Consider the following 10,519-nt stretch of genomic DNA (forward strand, 5'->3'; position numbering starts at 1 on the left):
GTGGGTGGGTGGGGGGCGCCGCCTGTTTCTCCCGGCTGCCTGCTGACTCCCTGAGGCGTGTCTGTGGTGGCTACGCCATGTGTGGGGGTGAGAGAACAGCAGGGCTTCCCGAATGGCACACACTGCATACGCAAAAGTGCTCGTCCTGTCTGGTTTCTCTTGTTGGCCCTGTGGATGGTTTAGAAGTCATTTCGAATCAGAGAAATGCGATCATGCAATAGACTGTCAGTACAAAAAATACTGGCAGTCACCTCTCTTTCCTCGCTCAAATTGAACACAAGCAAAAAAAAGTTGCAACCTTTGACTCCTTCACTTTCTCCTCATTTGTTCCTTTCATGGAGTCTTGAGGAGACTGTTAAGAGCTTTTGTGAAGCAGCTGCTGCCTATTCAAAAACTCCTGATCCTCTAAAATACTGTTTCGTGACCTTGGCTAGCCCCATTTTTGCCATCATGTACGATATTATTTCAATCAGACAATGTGTCAAATGAAAACTCTTCCAAAGCGGAATGACCGGAGTATCAAAACTGCTGACCTTTTGTTTGAAGGGAACGTTGAACTTTCTTTAACCGCAACATCTAAAAGGTTTTCCTTATGTTTTTCTTTAATTAAAGCCTTGATTATAGTGATAAGAATGACTCTTTATCCAGAAATTTGCATATCAAAGGTCCCTAAAGTGCCACATTGTTGTTTCGAACCCAAAAAATGAATCAGTGTTGCATATTATTGTGGTGAAGGTAGATTTAGGTAGTGTGCATTCATACTATTTTGCTAGCATTCTTAATATATGGTGATCACGGCATATATTGTGATCACATTATGTAAGTGAGAGTAGTCTTACATTTACCTGTTTGCAGATAATTACCGTATGTTATGGTTTTTCTGTTTTTATTGCACTTTTAGTTTGCAGTGCTGTAGAAGTGAAAGCTGTTTCTATTACTCTAATACTACATCTCAAATATTAACCCCTCTTTCACATAAAGAATTGAACCTTTTGAATTGTTGATTGTAATTGTGTACTTGTAAAATTAATTCATAGGATGCAATACCATACCGCCAATAGGTAACAAAATATATATCTTTTTATGACTATTATTTATTTTTTTTTTTTACAAACAAGATGATATCACCCTCTCCATGATATTAATATGATATGTTCTGTGATCTGTAAACAGCTGGTTATCTTGCTTTTCCACGATAAGAGAAAGTGCTGAGGATTTACGCTCGCTGAGCACATTTGGGCTGAATCTTTCACACGTCACAAATTGCAGATGGGAAGCAGTGATCTTGAACAGCCGATCACATTTCCGTGACCATCTGACACCTTCCATTTAGGAAAATAATACATTCTATCTTAGCATAACCCCCCACCCTTACCCCACCCCCCACCCCCATCTTCTGTTGCAAAATGGAATTACGGATAAAAGAGTTTGCTATTCACAACTTTGGATTTTGCCTTTTTGTTTCGGTGCACTGACGGAACTAAATGTTCACCCTTTATGTTAATGGGACAAAACATGACTGACCTTATGATGTGTGCACATGCAGAGTCGAAAGCAGCCCTTGATAGCTTACCCTAGCATCGCGATATAGCCAATTGTGTTGTTTATGTTAGCTGTTTAAAAAAAAATAAAAAAAATTGTCCACGCGTGACCTAACGTAGAACTGTCTTCCTGCTGTTGGCATCATCTCTAATGGGCTCCTCTGATAGGCACGGAGGTGGACCTGATCTGATCTGTGTAACGTGACACCTAAATTTGAGTCGGGTTAACTGGCACAGAGAGTTGTAAATCACTGTAGTGTGATTCTTTGTCTCAACGGGTTTAATTAGTCTTGAAATTCTTCTCTTATCTGATGACCCCCCCCCCCTCACACCACCAGTCCCACCCCCCCATTCCCTACTCCTCCTCCCCGCCCTCCCTTTACCACCACCTCCTCCTGCTGCACGCTGCAACCATAAACGCCCAGCAATCTCAAGACCAGCGGCCTCGGGAGAGTGAGCTGCTACAAAGAGCTGAAAGAGTTTGGAAATGGTCATTTTATTGTGTTAGAATGGCTCGCTGGAGACCTGGGTAATTTAGTGCTAACTGAGCGCTTGTAAAGATAACAGTATGTGACTCCCAAGTGCAACACGGCCAACTACTGTAGCACTGCCACGCGTCCTCGCAACTACGACTTAAACTGTAGTAAACACCAACTAGGCATGTTTAAAATGACATTTTCACTATTATGTTCTTTTTTTTTTATGTCACGCAAACGTGGTCTATAGCAGCATGTTCTCTTTCATAGTACGTGAACATTTATCCCGATCTGTCATTCTGGATAACTTTTGAGGTACCTGTCACTGTCGGTCCCATGGGAGTCCCACATGGAAGTTTTATTTGCTCTAATTGAGTTCTTTACTTAATTGACAGTTCATTATGTCCTAATAAGTCATTCTCAACCGTTTTCTATACCATTATTAACCATCCGTTGCCATAAATTCGACACACTTAAAGTCAGTCTGCTTATCATAACGGTCTCTCAGTCAATGTGCAGGTTTGAGGGTGCAACTCATCTGAGTTCTTGCACAATTAATGTCAGAAGTGGGTAATTATTGTGTGCGTGTGCGCGCGTGTGTGTGTGTGTGTGGGTGTGTGTGTTTCTTATTGAAAGGGCCCTTGGGACAGGTGATAGCTGCGTGATAGACCCCAGAGACTGGTAAAACACTGGGACGGTTGTACACGTGCACCCTTCTCGAAAGGGGTCCGGGGGGTATTCTGATGACATGTGCTTTCACATATAGATGAACATACCCAGACTCTTATGTGTAACGAGTTTGTGTACTGTTTTATCTTCCTAATTAACCTGGATTCAAGGGTTGAGATTCAGGGCCCTATTTTCATCTCGCAAAAAAGTGCAGTCTAACTCTACGCATGGGTGGAGTTTTCCTTCCTTTAGTATTTTAGCGGACAGGCGCATATAGAGAGGGGCGTTTGCGCCCTTGTGGGGGTAAAACAGACGACTTGTTTCCAGGCCAATGAAAGCCTTTAAATTCAGCCCGGTAGAGACGCGCTGAAGTCCATCTAGAAGATGGAAGCAGACAAACTACGTTTTTGAAGAACTGCAAGCAGACCTCCATTTGTGGATGATGACAAGTTGGTCCGGGCTGTCAAAGATCATCAATGTGAAAGGGACACTTGGAGACCCCCTTCCACCTTGATCGTTAGTGTCTGTGACATCCCCCCCGCATAGCTGTGTCGTGGTCCTGAGGAGTGGGGGAGATTAAAAAATAGAATACAGACAATAATAATAACAATACATTCACTGAATTTATTTCATAAGGATTCAGCGGGTTCAATGGATGCTGTTGTCATATTTACGAATGAAGTACGATGACATCGACCTCACATAGCAGAGTGCAAAATTCACCACAATCTCATTACACCTCCTGTGCCACAACTTAGACCCGCTTTTACTTGTTCTACAATCGACTGTATTTTCTGTCACCAAATTGTCAGGTGCCCTGAAGGCGTGTAATAGAAACACTCTCGGTCCGTCATAAAGCCCAGAAAAGCGCAGTGTGGTCTACCAAATTTCCAAGCACAATAAACTAGATTTGCCCCGGCATGAAAATAAAGATGCATCTAAAAAAATTGAGCCCACAGTGTCTGATTGTTCACATTTCTGTTACAGCTGATGTCAGAAGTAGATTGGTTAGCCAAGAACCTGTTGTTGGCGTGCACTGCTGTAAGAAGCCCTGTACGATAGACCCTGGAGATCGGTGAGGCTCTGAGATGATTGCATTGGCAGCCCCATTGAAAGGGGAGGCAGTGTGATGATGCGTGCTTTCGTTCCATTGATCCGGCTAACATACCCAGACTCTTATGTGTCATGGGTTATTCGAATGTTTTCTCACCCTAATAGAGCTGGAGTGAGGTTTAATGTCTAGTTATTCTGTTTGTGTAATACATGTTGTCAGATGTTGTCTGGTTTACCATGAGGACCTTTGATTGACACCAATTTTATATGATAGACACGAGAGACGGGAGAGATACTAAGATGATTATGATAGGCCATGCCTTTGGCGGTGCTGTGACGAAGAGTGCCATCTCTTTGCTTCCCCAAGCATACCTTGGAGCTTGTCTGTGGTATTGGCACCTGATTGACATGGATAAGGCACTTTGGTGGCAAATAATGTCATTAGTGTGACGCTTAGCCTTTGAGTGCCAATATAGAGGACCCATGGGACAGTTGACTAGTGTGAAATTGACCTCAGTGACGTGCGGGGCGCCAGGATTGGACCGTGGCACCTTTATGGGTGGTCCAAGATTCAAGTGTGGTTTGTTGGTACAAGTTCTCAGAATCTGGCAACAAGCTAAGGCAGGGGCCCCCAACCTTTTTTGCCCCACGGACCGGTTTATGTCAGACAATATTTTCAGGGACCGGCAATTAAGGTGTGGCGGAAATAATACAACAAAATAATATGGTATGAGCTGCATGAAAACTGTGGCGTTTTCGAAATATAATAATAAACACAAGGAGCGTCTAATAATAATCAACACTCCGATCGCTATGGCAATGTTTAATGCCTTCAAAATACGATACAACGCAAATTCAAAGTGCATGAAAATGACGACTCACCACAGCACCGAGCTTGATTTTCTGCAACCAGACGGTCCCATCTCGGGGTCATAGGAGACAATGACACCTCAAGTGTGTGGTTTATGTCCAGTCTACTTCGTAATTTTGTTTTCGTTGCCGTCGCTGCAGAAACCCCCCACCTCACACAGGTAGGATGTCGGAAATAGCAACAGTGCTATTGTGGCCATCTCAGAGTATTCAGCCATAACTTTAATCCAGTTGTCTCGAACGTACTTTTAAGGACGCCGTCATTTGCGATCTCCAGCAGTTTTTTTTTTACTCATTTTGCGAGCTCCCGTGTTTTGTTTTGAAGTAATCGCTCACGCGAAGGAGCACGCGTCGCGTGGCTTGACGTGTGTCAAGCGTAACACAGACGGATGTAACGGAGAATCCGGTAGTTTTTCAAAATAAAACATCTTTCGTATTCCGAAATAAATAAAACGGAATTAAGGCAAGTTCTTTCTGTGCGGCCCGGTACCAAATGCCCGGCGGACCGGTACCGGTCCGCGGACCGGCGGTTGGGGACCCCTGAGCTAAGGGATGCTTAGCCCAAGGTGTGCCCTTTTGCAAAGACCGTTGGGTCAGAGGGTAGTTTGATATGGGTGAGGCACACCGAAAGGGGACGTGGTCCTCGGCCTCTGTCATCGTGGTCACTTCCAAGTATTTCGACCAATGACATTTCGGTTGGAATCTAGGTCGATTTAGGTGACAAGATGGGATGATTAGCCATAATTAGTGTTCAGGGCATTTCTATTGAAAGTGCATTGTGGCCCATATGTTGTTGATCACTTGAAAATATGCAAGATGCAAGACAACAGATTATAATGTGTGACCCATCCGTCTTCTTGTTATAGTGGTTAAAAGTTTTTGTGCACATACATACGTTGCAACAACTCAGGTTAACTACTCTGATTGTGTGCCCAGGTCTGTATATCAAAAAGTAGTCGGGATGAAAGTACAGTCAGGGCCTACATCTGTTTTTTGTTTTCCTTGCCCTGTCCTCGCAAACATTAAAATAGAGGTGTATGATGAACATAGAGTGGACATGAAATTTATGATGCATATGCACAAGTTGTATGGTGCACCTTGCTTTTTGAAGGACTAGCTGCAGGGGGGTGGGAGCTGAGGGGTTATTTTGCCGATGGAGATTAAGGCAGGGGCTTTTTGTCATTTGTGCGAGACAAGCCATTCATCCATCCAGTTCACAGCCAAAAAAAGGCTGGTCCCAGAAATTAGCAGTTTCAGCTCAGCAGCAAAGTCGCCGGGCTGTGAAGGCAGAGAGAAATTGACTAATTAGCAATGCGCACTAAAACTTGACGGTTTCTCTCCATAACAGCGAGGGGTGGAAAAAAAACCGAGAGACTCGCCTTTTTCTCCCCCCTTTTCCCCCCTCTTTCCTTTCTTCCATAGATGTTTGAAATCGCAGTCATTTACGCTCGACAGTTTTTACAATAGCCTTGAGCCATAATTTTGCGAGTCTCTCCAGCATCCATACCCCTGCATGGTCTCTCTCCACCGGCCATGCACGACCGTTTCTCTCCCCAACCGTGGATTTCCTATTACTCTCGTTACGACTCACTGAGCCCCAGGCCCAAGGATAATGATGTGTTGTTTCTTGGTAGCATAATTTGTCACACGTATATTTCTTCTTCTTCTTCTTCTTCTTCTTCTCCTCTTGCAGAAAGCACGGCTCCCTTCTCACACACTCGCACACTTCTGGTTAATTCCGAGGATACAAATGATCAACAAATAACGCCAAATTGGGACTTTTTGGGGGTTGTACTCGCTTTTCTTGACAAAACGAGAACAAAAGAAGGGACTCTTGAGTGAGCTTTCTGGGGATCCCACCGAAGATTTCTTACTTTTCTTTTCTTTTTTTTTTCCTGGAGGGTGTGCGTGGTGAGCGTGTGTCAGGTAAGTTGTGGCTGCTCTCATCATTTAGTTGTCACGGGCGCGCGTAAGTTTACGCACGCACAAATGGCGTTTTGTCGCGGCGCGGACGCAAACAAAAGACGCGCACGTCGCGGTGAACTTGGAGCCATTTTCTCTCTGTCGTGTAGGGGAAGATTGACTGTTTTATTTTTTGGGGAGGAGTGGGGGTGGGGGGGTCGGACTACGTTAGGAAGGCGCGCGCCGGGTGGTGTCTTGTTAGCGGGGATGCGCGGCTGTAGGAGGGCAGGACGAGAGGGCATCCGCGCTGCGTGCTCTCCCTCGCAAGGATCTCACCGCTGAATGGAGCCTCGTCGCGGGCTAAAGCTCCGCAGCATCACGGTCGTTCGTTTGGGTCTCCTGCGCCCCCTAAACTACAGCCTCGGTTTAACCGATACGCCAATTGGTGTTCTCTTGCGCGACGGGGAGGAAACGTGTGCCTCTCTTTCTTGCTTCATGAACAAGAAGTTGAAGACTATCCACGTGGGATGTAAATTCTATGGCATGCTGGATCAAGAACCAATCCAAGAGATCGTTTTTTTCTTCTCTTTACTCGACTGAGTTTACCTGTGTTGTGCTGCTCTGAGGTAAATGGCTTGCATGGTTTATTTATTGCCCAGGTGGCGTCCAAAATCAGGAAGCCATGTCCAGATCGGGTGACAGAACGTCCACCTTTGACCCGGCGCACAGTGACACGTTGCTGCACGGGCTCAACCTGCTGTGGAGGAAGCAGCTCTTCTGCGATGTGACTCTAACCGCCCAAGGGCAGCACTTCCACTGCCACAAAGCGGTGCTGGCGTCCTGCTCCCAGTATTTCAGGTCGCTCTTCTCCTCCCACAGTGCCATCAGCAACAACGAGGGCGGCAAGGGGGACCAAGGCAGCAGCGGCACCCCTTCGTCCTCGCCCGATGACAAGCTGGTGACCCCCAGTGCCAGGCCGATCAATAACCTGGTTCTGCAGGGCTGCTCCTCTATTGGACTGAGACTTGTGCTGGAGTACCTGTACACAGCCAACGTGACTCTTTCCCTGGACACAGTAGAAGAGGTGCTGTCGGTCAGCAAGATACTCAACATCCCCCAGATAACCAAGCTCAGCGTGCAGTTTCTCAACGACCAGATCTCGGTGCAGAACTACAAGCAGATTTGCAAGATCGCTGCCCTCCACGGACTGGACGAGACCAAGAAGCTGGCCAACAAGTACCTGGTGGAGGACGTGCTGCTGCTTAACTTCGAGGAGATGTGCGCCATGCTGGACGCCCTGCCGCCGCCGGTGGAGTCCGAGCTGGCGCTCTTCCAGATGTCGGTGCTGTGGCTGGAGCATGACCGCGAGACCCGCATGCACTACGCGCCGGACCTCATGAAGAGGCTGCGCTTTGCTCTCATCCCGGCCCCGGAGCTGGTGGAGAGGGTGCAGTCGGTAGACTTCATGAGGAGTGACCCCGTGTGCCAGAAGCTGCTGCTGGATGCTATGAACTACCACCTGATGCCCTTTAGGCAGCACTGCAAGCAGACCACAGCCAGCAGGTAAGATTCTAATCATCAGGTACCACTTTTGTCTTCCCAAAAAGTCAGCAAGTTGTGATCTGAGCGTCTGGCAGTATGGAAGCAGTCGGTTTTGGTGTTGACAAGTTATGTTATGGCATTAGGAGCCAATTCAGTTGAGACAGTCATACACTTATTTGTGATTGCTCAAATGTTAGTTTTATATTCAGAGCATGTTCTGGGGCTCTTTTTTTTTTTTTTTTAACAGTAGCTTTGCGGTTGTTTTTAGACTCACGGAGCATGTTCTGGGGCTCTTTTTTAAAAAAAAATTTTAACAGTAGCTTTGCGGTTGTTTTTAGACTCACGTGGCGGGCTGGACTTAACCCACCATAGGCCATGCATGGCCCATGAGCCACAGGTTGCCCACCGTTATGTTGTCGTGAAAGTTACCGGATTTTGAGCACACACAAGAGACATTACAAATTGAATTTCTTGGCACGAAATACATTTTGATGAGTATGTAGAAATTATTTGAGGGTCCAAAGTAAGTTGTTACATTCTGGTCAAGGAACTGAAAGTAGGCACCTTTTGTCAGCAAGTTTATTCAGTGGAAATGATGTTATAATACAAAGAACAGGCGTTTGAGAGCAGAAATATGTATGACGTATCTATTTTCACACTAACTGAACACGGAAATGGTCATTATTGGTTTCACGTGTTGCCATATCTCTCCTCTCAATCAATCACCATTATCTATGTCCAGGGGCTCATTTACATACGAATAACCCCTCCAACACATCCAAGTGGACCAGTAGCAAAGAGCGAGCGCGAGAAACGCAGGCGATGTAGCCATGCATAAAAAAGGACAACATGAAAAAGGAAATAAGGTGTATGTGAGTGACTGTAATGTAATAGAATGACTTCACATTGTGATTGATTACTAGAATTGCATTGGAGCCAATTAGGAGCCAGACAATTCTCTTGAATGTAGAGTTGAGCGTGGCGCCGCGAGGTTATACATCACACGTAAACGTCCGGGCAATGTCACATGCATCATTCCAGCCAATGAGATGGAGATATTGTATAAGCAGGGTTATGTGGTTCAATTGCCTTTTCGCCTCCGGCACGACACCCTGCAGGACCATCGTCACTTCACAGCTAATTAGAACGAGGCATTCCTGTAGTGTAATAACCATTCAATAACACAGCTCCGTGAAAAGTGTCCGTTTTTGTTCATTGTCAGAAGAGCCCCTCATGTCGCTCACTGGGAGCCCTGCTTTGCTTTTATTTATTTGCTGCACTTGTTTCCTGTTGTCATTACAGAATCCGTTCCAATAAGAGAATGCTGTTACTGGTGGGTGGTTTGCCCCCCGGACCCGATCGCCTCCCCAGCAATTTGGTCCAATACTATGACGATGAAAAAAAAACATGGAAGATCCTCACAAGTGAGTTTAAAGCAGAATTTATTTATTTGCTGCACTTGTTTCCTGTTGTCATTACAGAATCCGTTCCAATAAGAGAATGCTGTTACTGGTGGGTGGTTTGCCCCCCGGACCCGATCGCCTCCCCAGCAATTTGGTCCAATACTATGACGATGAAAAAAAAACATGGAAGATCCTCACAAGTGAGTTTAAAGCAGAAGATTTTATGTGAGGGTTTTTTTTTCCACCATCTTTCTCCTGTTCGGGGAGTTTTACGGTCGTTCCTGTGGATGACTTTAACGCGGGTTAATTTGAGCGAAGGAGTTCCCTAAATCCTTCAGGTAATAATATATCACTATCACTTTTTAATATAAGTTTCTAATCAGAGCGTGACTTCACGCCACTGCGGAGCGTCACGCCTGGTTCGCCTTGTTTTTGCTGAAATATGCTGCTGAGATGCATGATGAGATTCACTTGAATCTAATGATCTGCTGTGGCAGAGATTGAACGCGGGCTTTGAGTGATATCTTTGCCAAGTGGCTTTCAAATTCATCCTGATTATTCACCAGCGCTGATCAATACCGGCTGAATTGCTCTAATTATTTACCCAAACACACTTGAAACGCCATCTGAGGTCTTAGACTCCTAACTCGAAAACGAATACTGGTCTCTTGCTTTTTTTTTTTTTTTAGACAATCGATAATAATACGATCTTGAAATGAAGTTTGCCTCAGAATGAGCACAACAGAATAATGGAGCGTACTCAACTGTGTCGATTGAAGTGGATGAGGTGAAAAAGGAGTGCATTACTTGGCTGCAACCAGCAGAGGCACTGTTGAGTCAGTCTCAAGTAGTGTTGAAGGCTTGAAGAAGGAAAAGCATCACTGCATTAAACTTGCACGGGGGTATAGAGTACCTGTACACACGCGCGCACACACACGCACGCACGCACGCACGCACGCACGCACGCACGCACGCACACACGCACAAACACACACACACACACACACACACACACACACACACACACACACACACACACACACACACACACATACACACCCAC

At 45.7% G+C, this 10,519-nt stretch overlaps 1 protein-coding gene across 1 annotated transcript in view; it reads left to right on the forward strand.

The window, feature by feature from the left end:
• The first annotated feature begins 6,457 nt into the window (after positions 1-6,457).
• Positions 6,458-10,519, forward strand: part of klhl14 (kelch-like family member 14) — a 20,033-nt gene continuing 15,971 nt past the window's right edge. Inside the window, exons 1-3 of the mRNA XM_019878805.1 lie at positions 6,458-6,535; positions 7,171-8,074; positions 9,356-9,477. Of these exons, the coding sequence (XP_019734364.1) occupies positions 7,194-8,074; positions 9,356-9,477 (1,003 nt within the window). The 5' untranslated portion in view covers positions 6,458-6,535; positions 7,171-7,193. The remainder of the gene's footprint in view (positions 6,536-7,170; positions 8,075-9,355; positions 9,478-10,519) is intronic.

The sequence above is a fragment of the Hippocampus comes genome, unplaced genomic scaffold (genome assembly GCF_001891065.2).
Source record: "Hippocampus comes isolate QL1 unplaced genomic scaffold, H_comes_QL1_v1.1 scaffold85, whole genome shotgun sequence".
Lineage (NCBI taxonomy): Eukaryota > Metazoa > Chordata > Actinopteri > Syngnathiformes > Syngnathidae > Hippocampus > Hippocampus comes.